Genomic DNA, 24818 nt, shown 5'->3' with positions numbered 1-24818 from the left:
AACACAAAACCAAACATAAAAAAGAAAAAAAATGAAAAAAATTATATGACATGTAAAAAAGTTATTTAGCTCATTTTTAAACATACATTGAAACCCTGACCTCATGGAATATTGATCAGTCTTTCCATACATCAGTAGAGAGCCAGTTCATAAACAGAAAGCAAGCACGTACCACCAACCTAAGATTGTAAATCTAGGTTTGCATAATCTTTCCTATATTAAAGATTATGCAAACCTATATGGGAGGGAAGCTTTTTTGCAGCTTCCCTCCCATATCCTTGATAAAACCATAATACGCTTATTTAACAATTACACTGTTAATACAGTGATACATTTCAAGTTTTTGGTATATAATTCACATCTTTAAACCATACTTATCTTTGTAACACAGTGTTAACAGAAATATGGATATTAAACCAAAATAGGACAAATAGTAGGAATATTTTATACTTCCAACATGATCCTGTGGATCTTGAGGAAGTGGACAGCATTCCAGTTTCTGTGTACTTGATTTCTGCCCTCGCTGGCTGGCCAGATGGTCAGGAAAAGTGCAGGGACTTGGATCCAGGCTGTAGTCAAAGACTCTTTGCAGGAGGGGGAAGTACCAGCAGCCTCAAGAGGCTGGTGCTGGATCCTTTAATATTGGACAACTATTATCCATTCCACCTCCTATTCTTGGGGAAGATTATAGAGGAAGTGGTGAGGCAACAACTGTAAAAAGTTCTGGAAGAAATGGTTCATCTAGACCACTGTTTCTCAACCTTGGCAACTTTAAGACATGTGGACTTCAGCTCCCAGAATTCCCCAGCCAGCATGTTTACTGAGGAATTCTGGGAGCTGAAGTCGACATGTCTTAAAGTTGCCAAGGTTGAGAAACACTGATCTAGACCCATGGCTCTCAGGATTCAGTTGCATTGGTTACCCTGATGGGTAACTGCGGCAGGGTTTGGATGGAGAAGTGCCACCATACTTGTTCTGCTTTATCTCAGTGGCTTTCAATGCAGTTAACCTCAGTATCTTTCTGGATTGCCTGCAAAGGTCGAGGGGTCAGAGGTGCTGTATTTATTTATTAAATTAATATCTTACTTTTCATTCAGGAGTTCAAGGCAATACACAATGCACATAGTGCTCCTTCCACCTATTTTCCCTCATAACAATCCTTTCTGGTAGATTGGGCTGAGAGAGAGTAACTGGCTCAAAGTTACCCAGTGAACTCCTGTGGCTGAGGGTGGATTAGAACCTGGATCTCTCCATTCCTAGTCTAACACTTTAACTGCAGTTGTTCTTCCTGTTTCTGAGTTTTATTGTTTACTGGTGTTTGTTAATGTTCTTCCAATGTATATCACCTGGAACCTTTTAAAATGGAAGCAACATAACAACAACAACAACAATATGGATAGCCAACCTTTTTAAAACATTCTTTGCTGTGTCCCATAACTGTAAAAGAAACTCTTGTTAAATTAGTCTCATCTTAATTTCTTAAGAAACATATTAAGAATCTTAGCCATTCATTTGTTCATATATATTCTGTTAATTCCAAAGTTATTGGAAATGAGTAATATTCACCTTAGCAATACTTGGTTTTTTCAAAAAAGAATAGGTGTAGAATCATCCCAAATTCATTCCTATACAGAGAACAATTTGAGTTTTATAAAATGCTCATATAACTGGAGCAAACTGTGAAATCCAGATACATTTTAATTGAATATATTGCTATTTTGCCATTTTAACTAATCATTCCTTTTGTAATATGTCAAACGGCTTGGGGAGCCTTGACATATGTGTCTGAATTTAATTTTTGAAGATGTTTTTATTGATTAAAGCAGTGCGCTCATCACGTATCGCAGGGTGTGACTGAGCTACAATGTAATAGCAGCGGCTACCACTCCAGCTCCTCCCAGCAAACTGGCGGAATCACATAATTTTACAGACAAAGGGAGGGTATAGATGGGAAAGCATTTGCTCATACGGTCCAAGCCTGCGGTGCGTCTCCCCACCTGGGTCAGGGCTGAGTCTGCAAATAAAATTACCATCATTAAACTATATTCTTAGCGCCGCCTACCCGGGAAAGTATCGCATCAATTACGGTGGTCCCAGTGTCAAAGGACCGCCGCTCCGCCCACAAAGAGTTAAGTCCACCACATTCTACGCCACCGTTCGCAACCGGCGCAAGCCGTTCTATTTGCATGTGCTTCTGTCCAATCAGAGGCGGCAACGTTAGGAAGGAGCCAATCAGGCCAAACGAGCTGCTGGGGTTGGTGGCGGTTAATATTTGAACGTAGATGGTGGAGAGAGACTCGTAGAGCAGGCTTGGGGAATTTAGCTAACGCGCTCTCGGCGTGGTGGATGAACGTGTGGAGGGCTTGCCCTTCGTCGTCTTGGGCCAAAGCAGGTGAAGGGGAGATGCGTGTACTTGTCTGTATTCTATAGTGAGGGATTTCCTTGGGGCAAAAAATTGAAATGATCTCTCTCCGCTCCGTGCAGGACTCGCTGCTATAAATATGAAGTTAGGTTCTCAGAAAGGGATATTGAATTAATTGCAGCAATAGTTCACAGAAACAGATGAAGATAGAGAAGCTAAAACGATATATCCCATTATCCAGCGCTCTTTTAATTTTCTCAAGTTGTTACATAAAAAAATCAGAACCGTGGAGTTTTCTCACGAACAGGAATCATTTGTCAGGATTTCTGGTGCAACTACAGTTGTGATCATACACCACTGATCAGGCTGTCTTTCACGCCTGCTTTTGTTTTTCCGCATGTGGTTGTGATTGCCCATCTTTCAGCACTTATCTTATGGTCCTGTCTGTATCTTCTCGAATAGGCCAACAAGCAGGTTACCATGGCTTCGGATGGGAATGAATGGGAATTGAGCAAAGAAAATGTGCAGCCTCTGAGGCAGGGGCGAATAATGGCTACTTTGCAAGGGGTTCTGGCTCAGCAAGATGTTTCTACCCACACAACTATTCAGCAGCAAAAAAGGTGAGTGGTGTAATTTATCTCAGTACTGTATGCATCCCTTTTACAGTTCTTGCTTTAAGATAAGGTGTGGCTTCATTTTACATACAAACAGGATTACTGGGTGTTTAGTATGGATCCTGCTGCAAATATATTTTTCATGTTTAAACAACTATAGAAATATATCTGGATGCCTGATAGGTTTGTTTTTCTCTGGTGGTCTTGAAACTTTAAATATAAATGCATTACTCACATGTACTGTGGGTGTATGTGCTACGCCTTTTTTTTTATTTTTATCCCGCCTTTATTATTTCTATAAATAATTCAAGGTGGTGAACATACCTAATAATCCTTCCTCCTCCTATTTTCCCCACAACAACAAATTGTATCTGGCATGGAGAAATCCCCTTAGGAAATAGCTTCCTGAGGTTTTTCTTTGTGTGAGTAGATACAAATCTAAGTATAATCTGAAGAGTATAGCTATTTAGAAATAGTTATGTACATTCTCTTGATTCTTACAAGTTTTTATATTTGGTCAGGCTAATGTTCCATTTAATTTGTACTGGCTTCTCCCAGGGGCAAAGGTTTTCTGAGGTGTAAGGAAGAGAAGTCTTATGTAGCTCTGGTATATGAAACTGAAGTAGGCAGTTAACTTGGATGCTTCTGCACGGCATGTATAATATTAGCCATACCATTGCACTCTTGTTCAAGTGGCCACAGTAGTAGCATAGGATGGATATTTCACATCAGTCACAACTATGTTTAGGGCTGTGCCAGCTTTGAAAATGATTCAGAAGAAGTGCTTTGAGCCTTTTGCAAACATAGCATCTCTTTGCTATTCATTAAATGAACCTAAAAAAAGGTGCTATTGCTTTATGGAATCTATTCATTAAAATTACTATGACGTATGCAGAAGCCTGGGAAAAACAATCAGGGTGCTCTAATGAATAGCAGAAAGCCACTGTGCAAAGTCTAAAGTACATCTTCCAAATAATTTTTAAGCATGAGCTATACTTTTCATTTACTATTATTGTATTCTTGGTAGGAATTTTCCAGTTTATAGTGTGTCATATACACTGTGTTCTCTAAAGATCTGATGTTTTCATCCTGTCTTAATTTGAAAATATTTTTCCTACCTCTTTAGACATTTATCATATTTATATAGTCGTCCATCTCACGAAATATGATTTGGGACAGCTTACAATAAAAAACATAGCAATATTTAAAAAATCAACAATTAAAACAATATATAATGAAAAAGGCATACATTTATAATTTCAGGGCATTTGAATCTGAAATTCGCTTTTACTGTGGAGATGATCCATTGGACATCTGGGACAGGTATGCTTAACTTTTGTAAGTAAAACATGGAAAATTTTAATTTTCAAATCTAGGTGTTTTTGTTTTCCTTGTATTTATAATTATTTTTAATATCACTAGGTATATCAAATGGACAGAACAGACTTTCCCTCAAGGAGGTAAAGAGAGCAATCTTTCTGCTGTTTTGGAGAGAGCTATTCAAGCCCTGAATGAACAGCAGAGATATTACCAAGATCCCCGTTATCTTAGTCTCTGGCTTAAATTTGTGAGTAATACTGTATGTATTATTTTGTGCCCAGTTCATTGTCTGGGAAACGTTATTTAGACAGATTATAATACCATAGAGATTTTAGAGAAGGAAAACTTGATTTTTGGCTATTGGTTAGGTCAGGGATTCTGTTTTACTTCAGTAGGAATGAGTACAAAAGAGGAATATGTTTTGTTTTAAGCATGAAACAAACCATGTTCAGAAATTTGTGCCAAACCATTTCAGATCAGCCTTGATTCAGCAGAAACAAAACCTAGAACTTTGGTGTACTAGGTTTCAGCCAAAACAAAATTGGAGGGTTGGGGAGTCCTGAGTAGAGCAAAGTTGGGATGTGTCACTCCCGCATTCCATCCTCCATATGCCTTGTGTGCCCTCCACTGTTCCTTACCTCAGCCATCGATGTCCCAGCAAGGCATCTTCCATCAGCTCACTCATCTCTGACTTTCCCAGCCCCTTCCCTTCTGCCACTGCCTACATATTCCATAGCCAGGTAAGCCCCTCAGCTTTGTTTCTTGCTCGTACCCATCTCCCACTGAAACCGCTTCTTCCCAGAGCAGAAGTGGTTTGGGTCTGTATCTGGTGCAAAACACCCTTGTTTCTTTCTGGATAGTTTTCCGAATTCTCCCAACCTGCGTTTTATCTGAGGACGTAAGGGCTAGAAGTACAGCTATATGGAAGTTATTGAATTCTGAATTCTTCTTTAAAAAATAGTTTGGAACATGGAAAGGTCTTTTGTTCTTGTCTCTGTTTTCCAGGGGAACTGTTGCAGTGAACCTTTGGATCTCTATAGCTACCTGCATAGCCAGGCAATAGGCACTTCACTGGCGCAACTCTATATTACCTGGGCAGAGGAACTGGAGGCAAGAGGGAATTACAAAAAAGCTGATATGATATTCCAGGAAGGGATCCTTTGTAAAGCAGAGCCTTTGGACAAATTATTGTCCCAGCACAGGTAAACTATGGAAACTGAGAGAGAATGGTTTGACTTTACAGAAAGTCAGTCAAACACAATGGTTTAAAAACACATTACAATAGTTAATTGATAAGGTACTTATAACCTGTCTCACATGTTACCTGCAACTGCATAATCAACCTCTCTTCCTCCCCACTCAAAACCTCTCCCCAGTTTAAATCATACAGCAGTCATTGTATGCATCTGTTGAAGTGAGCTGCAGCTCACGAAAGTTTATGCCTTTGAATCAAATTTGCTAGTTGGATAAAGTGCTACCAGACTTCTGATTTTGATCCTATGGGAAATATAGTTGCATGGCTGCACTGGGAAGAATTTAGCAGAGATACCTTGCAAACAGTCTCCTGGCATGGATAACTTTGGATCCAGATAGTATGATTGTGAGAATGCAGAAAGGCAGGAGTGGCAGCTGAAGCCTTGCTGTTTCTGTTTGTAGGGAGTTCCAAGCCCGGGTATCTCGACAGGCTTTGGAAGAGCTAGAAAATGACTGTGATGTTGAGGAGCAGTTGGATAGTTCTGTTTGTGAACCACAGAGAACCACACTGGCAGAACTGAAGGGGAGAGGAAAGAAAGTCATAAAAGCCCCAGTTAGCCGTGTAGGAAAAGCTGTAAAATGTAAGTGGCTATCCTGCTATTGTAATTTGCCATTTATTTATGAAACATATATACTTAATTATATGATGATGTGTTGTAGTCCCAAGCCAAGGACAGAGACTCCAGCATCCACCATCTCAGCAAGCATCTGTTCGTCCAACTTTTTCTGTATTTGATGAAAACAGAGCTGCAGATTCTACACCTGGTCTTCCAGTACTGGTACCACAGCCCTGGGTTGCCCCTCCTCCCACAAAATCAAAGGAGAATGAATTGAAGGCAGGCCCTTGGACCACGGGCAGGGTAAGACAGATGGAATCTGCTAAATGCAGGTGGAATATATAGTGTGTCAGTATAAAACATCTTGATGTATTCTTCAAAAAATAGCAGCTTGCTAGTAAGGATGTAGAGTTCACATTGTCTTTATTAGCACTGTCTTTAGATAAGTTTATTCTAAATTTCCCCTTGATTATGTTTAGGCACCACAAATTTTTGAGTTACTTCATTGTCTGGTTATGTCACATTCACATTACTCTAGTAATGTTTTGCTCACAGCAGATGGCTGTCTATTAATCTGTAAGTTCAGATTAAAAAGTCTGCTGCTGCTTTAGACATTGTATAATTTATACTTGCAAAAATTATTTTATGTAAATGATAATGAGATTGAATCACCACTCTGTATTCCCTCTCTTGCCAGTCCTAATAAATGTTACAACTACTGACGAACTGGAATCAAGACCTTTCTATTCTGATTTGTTTCTTTATTTACCTCCATATTTTAGCATGTTAGGTTTTCAATGGAGTTACTTATATAATGTTTAGTAATATCACCATTTCATTAGATATAAATTTTATGTCCACATTTATTACCTGGCAAAGTAACTTATAGTACAAAAAGAATATTCAGATATGTTTAAAGATACAGTGGAAGTGACTAAAAGCAACTAAGTTTCACAGTGACTAAGAAAATAGTATCTCAATATAATTTTATCTCTGAATTCACGCTGAATAGTCTGTGGTTCCTGCTTCATCTTATAGCAGTTGGACTAAACTAATAAAGGTGGGTCATTTAGTTGAACGCAGAAAGCATTTACTGTTTATTGAGATTAGCAAATATTAATTAGTAATCTTACTATTTAGAATTGAATGGCCAAGTAAATATGACTTTAATTCTGGACCAGCTAATTTTAACCCTAAAGTGGCATAGAAGTGAAGTTTTTAGCCATGTTTTGTATTTAGATCTCTATAAGAAATACAACAATTAAGGTTGATGCGATGCATTATTATGTTAGCAACTATAGATAAAATATCCACAAGCCAAAGAAGGTCCATTGGTTGATGTATTTAGATAAATATGGGTTTTCTTTTGTTCTAGCGTCCTCGAACCAGTACGGATTCCAGTGGTATGGCTTCTGCTGCAACCCCCAGTTTTACTCCATATGTTGAAGAGACTGCACAGCAACAGGCCATGTAAGATTTCTGCCTTTGTCTATTAAATAACTGAGCAAGGAAAAAAGGGCTCTTAAAACTCTGCTGTGGTGGGCTGTACCATTAGACCTCTGGCTGTGGGATCTCTGACCACGTCTCTGTCATTTTATTCAAGTAATCAATAGGGACAGTTGTCTTCCTTGGAGAAGACTGTTTCATCTTGTTTAATAACTTAATTCCAAAGAACTAAATAGTATTCCAATTTCTAGATCAAAGGAAAAATGCCTGGGCATATTATTTTTTCTTCCAGCCTCCAAGAATTAAACTAAAAGCCAGTGAATGTAATTTTGCCCAGAAACAGGAATCGAACAGATGAGCAATAAATATTTACTTACCCTTATTTATACTATGAGATGTAACTAACTCCTTCAGTAGTGAGCTCTGTGTCATTTTTATGTGTCTTTAGTAGAACTACTTACCTCTTGTAAGGAATGACAAAAGACAATTTAAGAAACATTTTTATTTTCACATCTGATAAAACTATAAAACACTCTTCATAGCTTGATTTCCAGAAAATAGAGGGTTTGCTTTGTTCATAGCCATTTTTCTGCATTCATATCCTTTCTGATTATTTGTACTGTTAAGTATTGCTGTTATGTATTTATCTGGATATTGTTTGCTGAACAAAATAGTCCTCTGGGAAAGTTTTCTTTTTTTGTTGAACAGGGTTGTGATAGAATGCTATATGAATAATTTCCAAAGTATTGTTTGAAGGTTTAATTGCTTGCAAGATTAGTAGTTGTAAATAACAAAACCTATCTCCTGTTGGAAAATTTGGCCTGTAGTTGTTCCTATGATATAAAATCGGTTGGGTGCCATGAATTTTTTTAACGGCAAACATGGAGGATGATAATAGAACATCAATAGCTCTACCTTGTTACTGTGCAAGCTGGGGTATAGATGTGGGGGAAATGCATCCCTAAAGATTGGAGCACATCCTCTGTGGAAGGCCCTTGACATAGTTGCAGAAAGTTCCCTTCACTCAAATGAACTGCAATGAGTGGAGGCTTTGCCGGACAAAAAAAGACATTCCAGAGGAAATGCAGAAGCAGACCTTTTAAAATCAAGGTCTCCCTGTTCTCTTCTGAGGCATCAGCTTATGCCAATGTCAGTCTTTATATACATGTTTTTTTTCTTTAGAATAAATGTGAGGCTTTTTTTTTAACTTCAAACCTGATGATAATTGGGGTTGTAGTGAAATTAGGTTTGTTCACCCTTGAAACATAGGTTTTCAAAGTGAAATTCAATTTGGAAATTACAGGCTTTGTTCCCTCTGCCATCTCCTCCATAGCCTATTGCTTTTCTTTTCCTGAAAAAAACATCATGTAATCTCCCTTATGAATTCTTATAACAGTTGTTTTTCATCTGAGCTTTTTTTTCGCATGTTTAAAAATGCACCTTTTCTCTTATGACAGACTATTCTTCCTAATTCCTTGATTATTTGTATTTGGTCCACCTCTCTTTGTTCCGTGTTTCTTTCAGGACCGCTCATAAAATAGAGTCTAGCATTAACTGTGTATTAAGTGCTCGAAAACCTGGGAAAGAGGAGGATCCACTACATCGTGTGCAGAGCCGCCATCAGGATGGTCAGGAAAAGAAACAACAGCCCATGTACTGTAAAGAGAGAGTCTATGCTGGAGTAGAGGAGTTCTCCTTGGAAGAGATCAGAGCCGAAATCTACAGAAAAAAGAGAAGGGAAGGTATTAGATAGATACAAAACCAGAAAAAAAAAAGTTCCAGATGTCAATATTTTAAGAGTTATAGGGGAGAATGCACTAATAATTTCCAAAGGTTGCCATATTCAGTATCATGTGGTTTTTGAAAGAGTTTTGAAAAGCACCTTTGGATTATGCTTCAGATCAAGCAATCTCTGTCCTGCCATTGTAATATGGCACATATTTTTAAAGGGGATTTCCCCCTTGTAGAGGTTTTTCTTAAGCTGAGGGAAGAATGCTGCAATTTTAATTTTCTAATGAGCCCTAAAATGTAAGTGGCAAGACATGCCTTAATGTGCATGAGTCACCTTTATCTAAACAAGAACTGGTGATGGAAGATTTAAAAAAAGCCTGGGTATTCAAAAAAATGTAAGCTGCTTTCCTTCCCCATCGTTTACTCCATAATATTTGTGCTAGTTTGCAAATCCTTTTTGGTATTCCACACAACAATTTTGTGACTGTAGGAGTCTTTATAACAAATCATGATTATTTTAATTATGTTTTAGGATGGAGCTGCACATGGTTCTACCATTGAAAATGGTATCCTCCTTTTGAGTTTCTTTTTTAAAGATCTAGTGAATGTTCTTAGTGTTAAGATGCTGAGTAGCTGGAGTTATAAATTACATAGGCTAGGGGTCTAAGCAATGTTTATTTTGATGCAATCCTTGTAGCATTTTGCTGCACAGCCTTTTGCTGTGAAGGTTATACCTTGTTTCTTTTTCTTTCATATAAAAGAACTGCAGGCCTTAGCACAAAAAAAAGCTGAGTTGCAAAGGAAGATTGAAGAAATGGAAAAAGTGGTGAGAGAGCAGCAAGACAACCATAAGCAGAAATCAGATGTACAGGTAATATTCTATTTTGGCTTCAGATAGGTTTATTACTTAACTTCTGTGTAATTGCATTATACTGATGCATGTTGACAGACTTCTATTTTTTATTCAATGATCACAGCAACAAGTGGAACAAGAGACTGCAGCTGTATTTTCTGCTGTGTCAAAGGATTTACAATTTTCCCCAGCTGAACAGCAACATGTTTTAGATACTGAAGCAATAGTTGAAGGATTTCTTCCAGAGTGTTTTTCCTTGAAAAGGTAATGGGGAGATGGCTTCGCTGAAGAGAAATACAGTTTTTTAAGAAGCCAATATTGCAAAATTCTGTGTTGAAACAAGCTATTACTACACACATACATTTGAATAAACGAATATCAGTAGACCTATTTGTTAATTTAACCAGAGCTCTGTTTTCTGTTTTATATCCTATCTTCTTTTTTGTAGCAGTTTTGAACTGGCTGAAAATAATCAGTGCAAGAATTCAAACTCCAGTGGTAAGTTATATTTATAGATTTCTTTAATCCTAATCTTGAGTCCAACCAAAGGTAAGAAGGCAAGTATTGTTATACGAATCTCCTACCCATTGGTGAAGTGAGTTAGGTTTTTCTTTTCTGAGAGCATGAAAGAATAATCAGATTGCAACTTGAAGTCTTCCTTCCTTAGCTTGCCTTGTAGGGAGAGAAATTCCTCAGTTCTAGTGAGGGATAAACTACCTTCTTCCTAGCCGTTACACAGCCACTCACCTAGTTTACCATTACCTAAGACATTTTAGCCAAAGTTATCATGCAGCAACTCAGATGAGTATTATATTTGTAAGTTTTCAGCTATAGTATTGATGGGAAAGCATTTGACCATTTCCTATTGTATGAACCATTCTGTTTCCTTCTTTGCCCTCCATATATTCCTTTATAAAGTTTCTAAAAGACTGAATCTGGAAAACTTGAGTGGATGCTTTCATTGTCTGAAAAGGGACTTGGCGATCTTTATGTGCCTAATTTCTTGGAAACTATTATGGTATTTATCTGGGCTGTATCTCTGAAGAAAGTGTGGATGCAAAAGACTAGAACAAAGTACAGACAGCAGCAGGTGGCAGCTGCTGAAAGGGTTATTTAAAGGCTATGTCCAGGTGGAGATTGGGAAAATGGCAGAAAACCTCTCTTACCTATCATAATGACACTGTAAGACTCTTACTGGAAAAGCCAGATAACGGTTCATTGTATGGTCATTTTTATTTTCTAATCAATGGGAAATGCAGTGTTCTTCCAAAATTTTTATTTCTATTTTGGAGGAAGAGATTGAGACTACGGATGACTGTTTCTTGTAGTAATTATATCTCACTCTGTCTAGTGGAGGCATTTATATGCAGATAATCCTTGTGCACTAAATGGATCAGTACAACCAGAGATATGTCGGTGTACCATCGGAAGATGAGACCCCCAGGTCAGGGGATGGACAAAACGCTACTGGGGAGGAACAGAGGATGAGTTCAACTAGCCCCAGACATGATGACGCAGCTAGCTCAAAGCCGAAAGGACGGCTAGCAGCCAACGCTGCTGGTGGTGAACAGCGAATCCGATGTTCTAACGATCAACACACCATTGGAACCTGGAATGTAAGATCTATGAGCCAGGGCAAATTGGATGTGGTTATTGGTGAGATGTCAAGATTAAAGATAGACATTTTGGGCGTCAGTGAACTGAAATGGACTGGAATGGGCCACTTCACATCAAATGACCACCAGATCTACTACTGTGGACAAGAGGACCACAGAAGAAATGGAGTAGCCTTCATAATTAATAGTAAAGTGGCTAAAGCAGTGCTTGGATACAATCCAAAAAACCATAGAATGATCTCAATTCAAATTCAGGGCAAGCCATCTAACATCACAGTGATCCAAATATACGCCCCAACCACAGATGTTGAAGAAGCTAAAGTAGAGCAGTTCTATGAGGATCTGCAGCACCTACTGGACAACAGGCCTAAAAGAGATGTTATTTTCATCACAGGAGACTGGAATGCTAAGGTGGGCAGTCAAATGACACCTGGAATTACAGGTAAGCATGGCCTGGGAGAACAAAACGAAGCAGGACATAGGCTGATAGAATTTTGCCAAGACAACTCACTCTGCATAACAAACACTCTCTTCCAACAACCTAAGAGACGGCTTTATACATGGACTTCACCAGATGGACAACACCGAAATCAGACTGACTACATCCTTTGCAGCCAAAGGTGGCGGACAGTCGGTAAAAACAAGACCTGGAGCTGACTGTAGTTCCGATCACGAACTTCTTCTTGCACAATTTAGGATCAGACTCAAGAGATTAGGGAAGACCCACAGATCAGCTAGATATGAGCTCACTAATATTCCTAAGGAATATGCAGTGGAGGTGAAGAATCGATTTAAGGGACTGGACTTAGTAGATAGGGTCCCGGAAGAACTATGGACAGAAGTTGGCAACATCGTTCAGGAGGCGGCAACAAAATACATCCCCAAGAAAGAGAAAACCAAGAAGGCAAAATGGCTGTCTGCTGAGACACTAGAAGTAGCCCAAGAAAGAAGGAAAGCAAAAGGCAACAGCGATAGGGGGAGATATGCCCAATTAAATGCAAAATTCCAGAGGTTAGCCAGAAGAGATGAGGAATTATTTTTAAACAAGCAATGCGCGGAAGTGGAAGAAGACAATAGAATAGGAAGGACAAGAGACCTCTTCCAGAAAATTAGAAACATTGGAGGTAAATTCCAGGCAAAAATGGGTATGATCAAAAACAAAGATGGCAAGGACCTAACAGAAGAAGAAGAGATCAAGAAAAGGTGGCAAGAATATACGGAAGACCTGTATAGGAAGGATAACAATATCGGGGATAGCTTTGACGGTGTGGTCAGTGAGCTAGAGCCAGACATCCTGAAGAGTGAGGTTGAGTGGGCCTTAAGAAGCATTGCTAATAACAAGGCAGCAGGAGACAACGGCATCCCAGCTGAACTGTTCAAAATCTTGCATGATGATGCTGTCAAGGTAATGCATGCTATATGCCAGCAAATTTGGAAAACACAAGAATGGCCATCAGACTGGAAAAAATCAACTTATATCCCCATACCAAAAAAGGGAAACACTAAAGAATGTTCAAACTATCGAACAGTGGCACTCATTTCACATGCCAGTAAGGTAATGCTCAAGATCCTGCAAGGTAGACTTCAGCGATTCATGGAGCGAGAATTGCCAGATGTGCAAGCTGGGTTTAGAAAAGGCAGAGGAACTAGGGACCAAATTGCCAATATCCGCTGGATAATGGAAAAAGCCAGGGAGTTTCAGAAAAACGTCTATTTCTGTTCTGTTGACTATTCTAAAGCCTTTGACTGTGTGGACCATAACAAATTGTGGCAAGTTCTTAGTGGTACGGGGATACCAAGTCATCTTGTCTGCCTCCTGAGGAATCTGTATAACGACCAAGTAGCAACAGTAAGAACAGACCACGGAACAACGGACTGGTTTAAGATTGGGAAAGGAGTACGGCAGGGCTGTATACTCTCACCCTACGTATTCAACTTGTATGCAGAACACATCATGCGACAAGCTGGGCTTGAGGAATCCAAGGCTGGAGTTAAAATCGCTGGAGGAAACATTAACAATCTCAGATATGCAGATGATACCACTTTGATGGCTGAAAGCAAAGAGGAACTGAGGAGTCTTATGATGACGGTGAAAGAAGAAAGTGCAAAAGCTGGCTTGTAGCTAAACCTCAAAAAAACCAAGATTATGGCAACCAGCTTGATTGATAACTGGCAAATAGAGGGAGAAAGCGTAGAGGCAGTGAAAGACTTTGTATTTCTAGGTGCAAAGATTACTGCAGATGCTGAGTGCAGTCAGGAAATCAGAAGATGCTTAATCCTTGGGAGAAGAGCAATGACAAATCTCGATAACATAGTTAAGAGCAGAGACATCACACTGACAACAAAGGTCCGCATAGTTAAAACAATGGTGTTCCCCGTAGTAACATATGGCTGCGAGAGCTGGACCATAAGGAAGGCTGAGAGAAGGAAGATCGATGCTTTTGAACTGTGGTGTTGGAGGAAAATTCTGAGAGTGCCTTGGACTGCAAGAAGATCAAACCAGTCCATCCTCCAGGAAATAAAGCCAGACTGCTCACTTGAGGGGATGATATTAAAGGCAAAACTGAATTACTTCGGCCACATAATGAGAAGACAGGACACCCTGGAGAAGACGCTGATGCTAGGGAGAGTGGAAGGCAAAAGGAAGAGGGGCCGACCAAGGGCAAGATGGATAGATGATATTCTAGAGGTGACGGACTTGTCCCTGGGGGAGCTGGGGGTGTTGACGACTGACAGGAAGCTCTGGCGTGGGCTGGTCCATGAAGTCACGAAGAGTCGGAAGCGACTAAACGAATAAACAACAAAATCCTTGTGCAACAACCATTTGAAGTTATGATAGTGGGGGGGGGGGAGCTTTGCAACAATTCTTGCATTTATGGCCATTGCAGCATCCCATGGTCATGTGATTGTGATTTGGGCACTTTGTGACTTGCGGAATTATGGCGATTGCCGTGTCCAGCAGTTACAGGATCGCCGTCTGCATGTTTCACAACTGGCTTGCGACAAGCAGAGTCAATGGAGAATGCAGACAGACAGAAGTAAAATCATAAGTCGTGGTTTTCGCTTAGCGACCGCACCACTTCACTTAACAATTGAAGAGGAAGTAAGGTCCAAGTCTGTTTTGGTCACATGATTTTCTGCTTAGCAACCAAATTTCCGCTCCCAATTGTGGTTGCTAAGTGAGAATTATCTGTAGTGCTTCACCTCCTATATGGTTTCTTCATAGCAATCATGCAGGTTAGAGTAGATTGAGAGAGCTACTGGTATCTAAGGTCGTGAACTTGATTATGAGTGGGGATTTGAGCCTACTGAGATATAAACCCCTGGACTGTATTAACTCATTCTGCTGGAGGACTGACAACTGCCAACGATTATAATTTACAAGAGTTGCATAGAAAGATTTTAAGTGAGAGTGTAATTCTGTTAACCTCACTATAAAAATGCAATCTGCTTGTGAGCTATTGCTAGCTTCAGAAAAAGTTTATGAAGTCAATGAATGTGGAGATAGGATATTAAAATGCTCTTGACAATTATATTAATGTACTCAGCAACCACATTTGAAAAATTGTAAGCCAACCACCATAAAACTCAACAACTTATCTTCCAGATGCTGAGACCTCTCCTGCTGTGAATTCTATGCCTTTCTCTATTTTTGATGAGTCATCTGCTCTAGAAAATAAGAGGTAAACATAAGCAGTGGTTTTTAATAGGAATAAGTAGTATCTTTCAGCAGGTTACAGGTCTGGTATTTTAAGTAAAATTCAGTGAATTTTCAGTGTCATTAAAATATGCATTTGTTTTATCTTTTAGTCTTTCTCTTGGCCTTTCGGTGGTACATGGCAGACATCCTCTTGCAGTTCGCAAACTTTCAGAAAGTATCACTGCCAAGGAAAACATAGCTCCTGAAAATTCTGTAAGTTTTCATAGGTTTATATGATAGATATTATATGAATATATTTTGCTCTGAAATGGATACTTAAAAACCCATTACATCTTCCTATCTCTAACATAGTACATTCATCAAAAATGTGTTTGCATACATAGCAGACAGCACCCAACAAATTATATGGTTCTACTATCTTACATCTGTGAATGTACATATTCAAAAATACACAGATATGGGTAGGGCCAGCTATCTGAGCTGGATCTGTAACCCAGTTCTATCTTATTCTTTAGAACTCTGATGATTTATAAAGTAAGGAAATGATTAAGTTTCATCTACATAGAAAAGCTTCAACTGGAAAAGTAATATATGTCTTTTTGATTAAGGCTACATTCCCCTTATGGTAATTTATCAGAAATTATATACTAGCAATTTGTCAAATGTAGTGCAGGATGGGAAGCTTACTAGGACCTTTCCCTACTCCTACTCTCTTACAGCTTTCAGGAGAGGGATACACTTTTACCAGAAATGTGGTCCACTAGGGCAAGGCTTTTGGAATCACTCTAAAGGCTGCCTGAAATTAAGCCAAGTGCTACAGATTGCATATCTCTTTTTCTTGTGTTTTTTGTGTTCTCCGCACAATCCCAAGATAGTTATTTATTATTAGGTGATGCCTTTGTCTATCTGCACACACACAGGCACATACACGTTATAGTGTTCCAGTTAATTGGCTTTGGATGTACAATCCACAACTGAAAACTCCTCCCTTTCAAACCACCATAACAATATATGGAAAAAAAAGGTGAAGGGTCCCCTGTGCAAGCACCAAGTCATGTCTGATCGTTTGGGGGGACGCTGCTTTCACGACATTTTCTTGGCAGACTATAGCGGGGTGGTTTGCCATTGCCTTCCCCAGTCGTCACCTTCCCCAGCAAGCTGGGTGCTCATTTTACCAAACTTGGAAGGCTGAGTCAACCTGAGCCGGCTACCCGAGAATCCAGCTTCCGCTGGGATCAAACTCAGGTCATGGGGAGAGTTTTGGCTGCAATGCTGCTGCCTACCACTCTGCACCACACAAGGCTCTTTTATAACAATAAATAGAGAATAAATATAAATTGCTGGTCAGTGTTACCTTATGCAACAGTATATTTCAGAAAATCATTGTGTCACAAAATAGTTTAAAAGAAGCATAATTCTAGATACAGACTAATAAGCAGGAAAGGATGTTATGCCAGCTATCATAATAGGTAGTTTTAAAGAACCAAAACTCACTTTACTTCAACAATTTATTCCTTTTTGGCTGAAGTTTATTTTATATAGAATCAAAGCAAAAGTGATATTTTCTGGATGTTCAAAATAACTGTGATGCCAAAATCTACTCCATGTGATGGGGATTAAGCATTTGAAAAATTATATATAAAAGTTTACAATTGATGCTAAAATAATTCAGGGAATAAATCTATTTTAACAGAATTCCAAACCAATTATTTTGTTTTGCAAAGTCTATCTGAATCACAGAATTACCTACAATAGCAGAGACAGCCATGCTAATCTCTTCTGCATTTTTCTGTTAGGATGAACTTCATGGAATTGAACCCTTGAGTGAAGATGCAATTGTCACAGGGTCATATAAGAACAAAACCCTTTGTCCTAATCCTGAAGACACATGTGATTTTGTTAGGGCTGCCCATCTAGTGTCAACACCTTTCCATGGAGTAACAGAACAGAGAAATCAGCTGGATGTCAAACTAGAGCAAGAATGTCTGGAGTCTAAGACTATACCTCTGAATCAACAAACAGTTGTTAGTGAAGAACAGTATAATGAAGCAATCTATGTGAAAAAACTGAGGTAACTCAGTTGGGAGATCAACAGCTTTTGAATGTTTGTATAGGACTGAGCACAGAGCTGTCCTGGTTGTATACATTATGAACTATATATTTTCATGGTGTCCCCAGATCACCTACCTAATTCTGCAATAAATTCTTCTATTGCTTAGGGGAATATCAAGAGAATTAGATATTATCATCACCGCTTCCAGGAATTTTTATTATGTAAAATTCTGGGTAAACTTGAGGCCTACTGATTGTCTCACCATGAGTAGAATCCCAGGACAAAATGATATTTGAATGGATTCTAAAGAGACAGCTACTATGAGTAATAAATCATGGATTGTGTTAAAAAAATAATGCATTACTTGTGTCCCATGCTTTTTAATATTTGTGAAACTGCTGGGAAAGGTTATATGGAGCTCTGGAGTCAAGTGCTCTACTGCTACTTACCTTCTAACTCTTAAGAAGTTGGAGGATCTAAATTCTCAGTTCAGAAAAAAATATCCAGTTTAAATGTGTGCTCTTTGGAGTTGTTGGATGCTTGAATAAGCTTGCAGGATGTAAATCAGATACATCTTTTCCAATTATGTGTAGTCCAATTTTGGAGGCAAGCCAGGAAGATACCAGATCTTCAGCATCTTCAGGTTCTCCAACACAAATCTCTACTGTTAAATTTCAACAAATTCCAGAGAAACTGGAATTGGTTCACACTACTGATGAAATCACCAATGATGCTGAAAATACCTCTGGTGAGTATGCAACTGACAATTTACTTTCTTATTCCAGGCTCATGCCATATGCCCAATAAATATAAATTTGTAACTGCCTTCTAGCAACTATGCAGCAAAAGTAATTGGAGAATTATTAATATTCCTTTAGGGGAGAATACTGTGCTATCAGCCTTGGAAGAAGAAGTGGTGTGCCCATTCAGTTATCTCCTAATTGGATTTTCACTCAGTCTCCAATCTTTGCTTTTTAGGGAAGGTTGCTAAGAAGGTGATGGGCAGGGGTAGCTACCGAGAATCCTAGAATGAAATGTTTTACCTGAGCCTATTTCAGTTATGTCTCAGACCTGGTCCCAGGACAGAAAGAGCATTGGTCATTCTGGTAGATGACCTTGTTGGAATCTGGATGGGTGTATGCCCCACTTGCTTAGACCTTTGGGTGGCATTCAGTAATAGGAATCATGGTATCTTTCTGGAGCTTACAAGGGTTAGGAGTGGAGGCATAATTTTTGCTATGATTCCACTTCTATTGAAATGGTGGTTTCAGTCGGTAGCTGAGTGAGAACAGCTGAGCCCTTGTGACTTGGGATGCAGCAGGCTTCAGTCCTCTATCCTGCGTTATTTAATATTTGTGTGAAACTACAAATGATTTGTGTGAGAGACTAACTCTCAGTTTGAGGTGAGGTGCTATCAGTATGCTTTATGTATACAGTTTATGTACTTAACAACATTTATATTGCCTCATTCACATAGTGACTCAGTTGTAAATCCTCCAGGCTGAGCTGGAGATGCTGTGAAAGTCCTGAACTGGTCCCTGGAAACTGAGATACTTGAATGGGGCAAAACAAACTCAAACTAAACACTGTCAAGATAGAGTTGATGGCAAGCAACCATCATGGCTATCCAGTAACATTATCTCTGCTGGTTGTCCCTGATGGGATCACATTCCCCACGGAGGAGCTGGTTCATGATCCAGGGCCTGGTCGTGGCTCTTGCTAGAGCAACAGATAGATTCCTTGGCCGGGACAACTTTGCCTAGTTACAACTGGTGTCTAAGTTATGGCTCTATCTGAACCAGGAAGTTGTATTATTATCAAATTATTGGTATTACTATCAAACTGAAAGCTTTATTAAGAAATTTAAGACCAAGATTACTGGCTATCTGAGCTAAATAGAAACCTGTGAAAATCACTTTTGAATCATTTGAATTTTTATGATTAAAGCTGCAATTCTTAAGTTCATACAAACCCTATAAGTGAGGAACAAAGGGTATACCATAATCTGGTCTTACATTAAGCACTTCCATTACAGTTAGAAAATCCTCGGGCTATTGAGCTTCTAGATTAACTGTATAGTCCTTTTTAATTCCATTCTTGTTTTTATAATGTATTGTCATGTTCTCATTTCAATGTGCTGTTAACATTGTAACGTTTCACATGTCTTTTTCTGTTCCGTGTTCCTTCACCCGGGGTTTTTCCATTCCTTCACCCTCCGTTGTTTTGAGGGCTTGGAATGTATGTTTGGGTTTGCGCTCCTGCTCAAGGTTACTTTCCCAGGCGCGTCTAACGGCTTTTAGCACCTGGGAGGGGGAGCGTCCTGACGAGGGATGGGGCGGAACTTGCTTACAGGCAAGGCTTTTAAGTTTGTATTTGGCGCGCTTTTGCTCATTCTCAGCTTTCTCTGTATTTGCATACTATTCCTTTAATAAATCAGTTATCTTTAAGCCCGAGCTTGTGAGACTGAGTATTTGGGATTAGGCAACCGTTACATAAAGCTGAGAATCATTTCATCCATTTTCCGCTAGCCCCATCCATTCGTTGGATAAGAGGGAACGCTAGCGATGACAGAACCTCAGCTTCGCGCAAGTGATGGAAGCGAGGAGGAGCGGGAGGCGGCCAGAATCCGGCCAGCGCTAACCTCGAGAGCGCAAAGAGCAGCACGTCGGGAGTTGCGAGACATCAAATTAGATGAGCTGTTGATATCCATGCAGGAGAGTCTCAGGAGTGAACATAGAACTGTTATGGAAAGAGCACCGGGGAGGGGGTCTCCACAATTGTCCTGGGAGCCCGAAGTCCCCTTGTCACCGAGGGTGGTGGTAACCAACCAACCCCCGGAGGAGCCGGTCACTCCAGCCCGTATGAGGGCATTAGAGGATAAAATGGATTTAATAGTGACCATCCTTAAGGATCTACCCAGAGAGGCAGAGCCAACCCCGGAGGATTGGGAGGAAGAGCCGTCACAGTACCCCAGGCACAGTACCATATCAACCCGGGGGAGAAGCAAGACTCGATCAGCCCGTCAAGGGGGGGAGCGAGAGGCAAGACCTCCTAGGGATCGACCACCCATGGGGGCTCGGCGTACGCTGACATTCGCGGCACCGCCACAGCCAGCTGAGCCGGCAAGAACCTTCCCACCATTTGGAGTGAAATTCGATGGGGATCCCACAACGCTCTCCTTCTTTATCACTAATGCCAAGCATTATATAGAACATTGGGGTAGGAACTTTCGGTCAGAACATGGCAAGATCAATTTCATTGCCAACAAGCTGAGAGGAAGGGCAGCGGATTGGTATGTGCAACTATGCCAGGCTGAGGCAACTGAGTTAGAGGACTTCGATGACTTTTTGTGGGCACTTAAACAGCATTTCGAAGACCCTTTAGCTCAAGAAACAGCTAAAAATGACCTGCGGAAACTCTACCAAGGGTCCCTCTCAGTTGCCAAATATGCGTTGGAATTTAAAGCCTTGGCAGGAAAAGTGGAGGACTGGTCTGAGCCAACAATTATTGAAATGTTCAAACAGGGGTTAGAACCCGAAATCCTTCGATGGGCACTAGGAAGAGATGATCCTAAGACGCTATATGGGTGGATTCAGTTGGCGGGCAGCGCAGAAAATGCCCTACAAACCTATGCCCATACCAAAGAGCTTAGACAATCGCGTCTTGCTAGAGGAGCGCGCACATCTGGACTTGCCAGCCGCCCCAAACCGAAACCCTGGGAAGAGGAGAGGGAGCGACGATTCTCCAAGGGTCAGTGCCTCAGATGTGGGAAAGAAGGGCATCGAGCCACGTCGTGCCCGAGACGCCGTCCAGAGGAACGACAGACGAAACCTACGGTAAAGTTGCCTGCTCCTGCTCCACCGCGAAAACTGAAAGCAGCCGTCGCGGAACTGGACCTGGACCCCCCCGAACTACCTTTCGGAGAAGAGGAAGAAGAGTTGCAATTCGAGCAGCCGGCGGGAAAAGCCTACCACCTGCCCTGAAGGGCGCCCTAGGGCAGGTGGAAGAAACCGGGCGTAACCACGATTCGGTGAGTGGAAATTTCCCCACACTGACCGTTAAAGTTAAACTGAGTTCAAAAACCAAAACTGTGGAAGTCTGGGCCATGCTAGATTCAGGTTGCTCCCGTTCCCTGATGCACCCTGATGTCGTAGCGGCTCTGGAACTGCCCACGTTCCCGTTGCCAAGACCTATGATTTTCACCCAATTGGATGGAACTATGGCGGGAGGGAAAGCAGTCAATCATTCCACGGGACTGGTCGCCTTGCAGATGGGCTCCCATCAGGAAAAGCTGCCATTTGTGGTAGCTCCAGTGGGGGGTCCTCTGGTAATCTTGGGGATGCCTTGGTTTGTGCAACAAAACCCTTTTATCAACTGGCTGCATAGAACTGTGACGTTTGCCGATGGATTTTACAAAGTACCCGAAAAGGACCTACTGGAGGACATGGAGGGTGGAGGGGTAGCGTATACCACTGTGCAAACGCTTCAACCTCTTGAGGGACTACCCAATCAGTATCAGGATTTTGCTGAGGTATTTGGGGAAAAAGAAGCGGATCGCCTGCCACCCCACCGAAAAACGGACTGCCATTGAGTTTTTACCAAACGTAAAATTGCCTCACCCAAAAATATACCCCATGTCTCCCAAAGAGCTTACTACGCTAAGGGAGTTCATTGACAAAAACCTGGCTAGGGGTTTCATTGAGCCGGCAAATTCCCCGGTAGGAGCTCCTGTCCTATTCAGGCCAAAAAAGGATGGGTCATTAAGGCTTTGTACCGATTTCCGCGGGCTCAATGCGGTCTCAATATTAAATAAATATCCTTTGCCCCTGATCAAAGATATGTTATCACATCTGGCCAGAGGCAAAATTTTCTCAAAACTCGATTTGAGAGAAGCATATTTTCGTATTCGCATAAGGGAAGGGGATGAGTGGAAAACAGCGTTTAACTGTCCTCTTGGGGCTTTCCAATATAAAGTCTTACCATTCGGTTTATCCGGGGCACCTGGGGTTTTTATGCAACTAATCAATGAGGTCTTGCATGACCACCTATTTAAGGGGGTACTGGTATATTTGGATGATGTATTGATTTATACTAAAACCATGTCAGAACATATCCACTTGGTGCGTCAGGTACTGGCTAAATTGAGAAAAGCAGAATTGTACGCAAAACTGTCAAAATGTGCATTTCATCAGTCACAAATTGATTACCTAGGCTATCGAATTTCAGCTCAGGGCATTGAAATGGACCCTGCAAAAGTAGAAGCTATTGTGGCATGGGAGCCTCCCCGTACCAGAAGACAATTACAAAGTTTCCTTGGATTCTCTAATTTCTATCGGGCATTCGCCCAAAATTTTGCAGAAATCGCCCTCCCCCTTACTGAACTGTTAAAAACTAAAGGACAGGGGGATACGCGACGTTCAAAGAACCCAGGCGCGCTCCTTAAATGGACTCCAGCCTGTCAACAAGCGTTCGAAGCGCTCAAACAAATCTTTACCACAGAACCAATTTTACAGCATCCAAACCCCTCTAAACCCTTCGTTGTACAAGTCGATGCTTCTGATTTCTCCATAGGAGCAATTTTGTTACAATCCGACCAATCTAGCACTTTAAAACCCTGTGCCTACCTCTCTCGCAAATTCACTGAAACAGAAAGGAGATGGCACGTTTGGGAAAAAGAGGCTTTTGCTGTAAAAACGGCTTTAGAAACATGGCGACACCTGTTGGAAGGCACTTCAAACCCTTTTGAAGTCTGGACTGACCATAAAAACCTGGAAGCTCTAAGCACCAGTCGAAAACTCAGTCCCAAACAGCTGCGCTGGGCGGAGTTTTTTAGCCGCTTCGACTTCACCCTTAAATTTATACCCGGCAAGAGAAACTTTTTAGCTGATGCACTCTCCCGCAGACCCCAAGATGCCGGCCCAGGGCCAACTGTCCAAGGCACCGTCTGGACCGACAAACAATTAAGTTTGGCAGCAGTGACTCGCAGCCAGACCCGAGCGCAATCAACGCAACCTCCAGCCGCTCCGCCTTCCAGCTGCTCGACGCACTTGTCAATTCCCTCCAATTTGCAACAACAGTTGCTTTCCCACCTTAAAACAGATATTTGGTTGCAAACTAATAGACACATTTTAACTTTCACCGACGATATTGCCTGGCGCAACGATCGCCTTTATGTACCCGATGCTATGCGAAAAACCATACTCCAGCGCTGCCACGATGACAAGCTGGCTGGACATTTTGGCTACGTAAAAACTTTGCACCTTGTTCGCCGGCAATTCTGGTGGCCAACTTTACTCAAAGACCTGAAGGCATATGTGACTGCGTGCCCTGTATGTGCTGCGATCAAACGCAAACCAGGCAAACCCCAAGGTCTCCTTCAACCCGTTGCCACCCCATCTGTCCCTTGGCAGGACATTTCCATGGACTTTATCGTGGATCTACCCCCTAGTCAACGCAAAACTGTCATTTGGGTGGTCAAAGACTTTTTCTCCAAGCAAGCCCACTTCATTCCATGCGCGTCTATCCCCACCGCACAACAGCTGGCACGCCTCTTCCTCACCCACGTGTACCGCCTCCACGGTATCCCCGCCCGTTTGGTGAGTGACAGAGGCACACAATTTACGTCACAATTTTGGCGGGCATTTTTGAAACTTTTGGGTACAAAACAGTCACTTTCCACCGCCTGGCATCCGGAAACGGACGGATCTACAGAGGCGGTTAATTCCACACTGGAACAGTACCTCAGGGCTTTTGTTAATTACCAACAGGACGATTGGGTCGACTTACTCCCATTTGCTGAGGTCGCTTACAACAATGCCGTTCATCAAACCACTGGTCAAGTTCCTTTTAAAACAGTTTTTGGACGTGAATTTGTTCCTATTCCTGAACTTCCTCATCCTCAACCCCTACCAGCCTCCCTTACTGACTGGGCGGACTCTCTAAAGGACTCATGGTCTAATATTCAACTGGCTCTCCTCCATGCCCAAGCTACCTATAAGCGCCATGCCGATGCCAAGCGTTCCCCGGAACCATCCTTTGCTGTCGGGGATAAAGTCTACTTATCCACTAAGTTTCTCAAGTCCCCACAGCCCTCTAAGAAACTTGGCCCTAAATTTGTCGGACCTTTTCCAATTATTGCTCAACTCAACCCTGTTACGTTTAAACTTGATTTGCCTCACAACCTTAAACGTTTACATCCTGTTTTCCATTGTAGTTTACTCAAGCCCTGCCTATCGTCGGACCGCTGGCATCCACAACCCATTCCACCACCTCCCCTCATGATCGACAACCAGCAACACTTCGAGGTGACAGCCATCCTCGATTCCCGACGCCAGCGCTCCACGTTGCAATA

General features: G+C 41.3%; 1 protein-coding gene across 1 annotated transcript in view; it reads left to right on the top strand.

Annotated features, from left to right (window-relative positions):
- The first annotated feature begins 2298 nt into the window (after positions 1-2298).
- Positions 2299-24818, top strand: part of BUB1B (BUB1 mitotic checkpoint serine/threonine kinase B) — a 35103-nt gene continuing 12583 nt past the window's right edge. Inside the window, exons 1-16 of the mRNA XM_063289965.1 lie at positions 2299-2392; positions 2825-2982; positions 4240-4299; positions 4399-4543; positions 5302-5498; positions 5953-6131; positions 6211-6410; positions 7483-7577; positions 9078-9295; positions 10046-10155; positions 10262-10401; positions 10586-10635; positions 15361-15436; positions 15564-15666; positions 17211-17485; positions 18061-18215. Coding sequence (XP_063146035.1) covers positions 2843-2982; positions 4240-4299; positions 4399-4543; positions 5302-5498; positions 5953-6131; positions 6211-6410; positions 7483-7577; positions 9078-9295; positions 10046-10155; positions 10262-10401; positions 10586-10635; positions 15361-15436; positions 15564-15666; positions 17211-17485; positions 18061-18215 — 2143 coding nt within the window. The 5' untranslated portion in view covers positions 2299-2392; positions 2825-2842. The remainder of the gene's footprint in view (positions 2393-2824; positions 2983-4239; positions 4300-4398; positions 4544-5301; positions 5499-5952; positions 6132-6210; positions 6411-7482; positions 7578-9077; positions 9296-10045; positions 10156-10261; positions 10402-10585; positions 10636-15360; positions 15437-15563; positions 15667-17210; positions 17486-18060; positions 18216-24818) is intronic.

Source organism: Candoia aspera, chromosome 1 (assembly GCF_035149785.1).
Source record: "Candoia aspera isolate rCanAsp1 chromosome 1, rCanAsp1.hap2, whole genome shotgun sequence".
Lineage (NCBI taxonomy): Eukaryota > Metazoa > Chordata > Lepidosauria > Squamata > Boidae > Candoia > Candoia aspera.
Note: the sequence above shows the minus strand (reverse complement) of the source record. Positions and strands in the feature narration are given on the sequence as shown.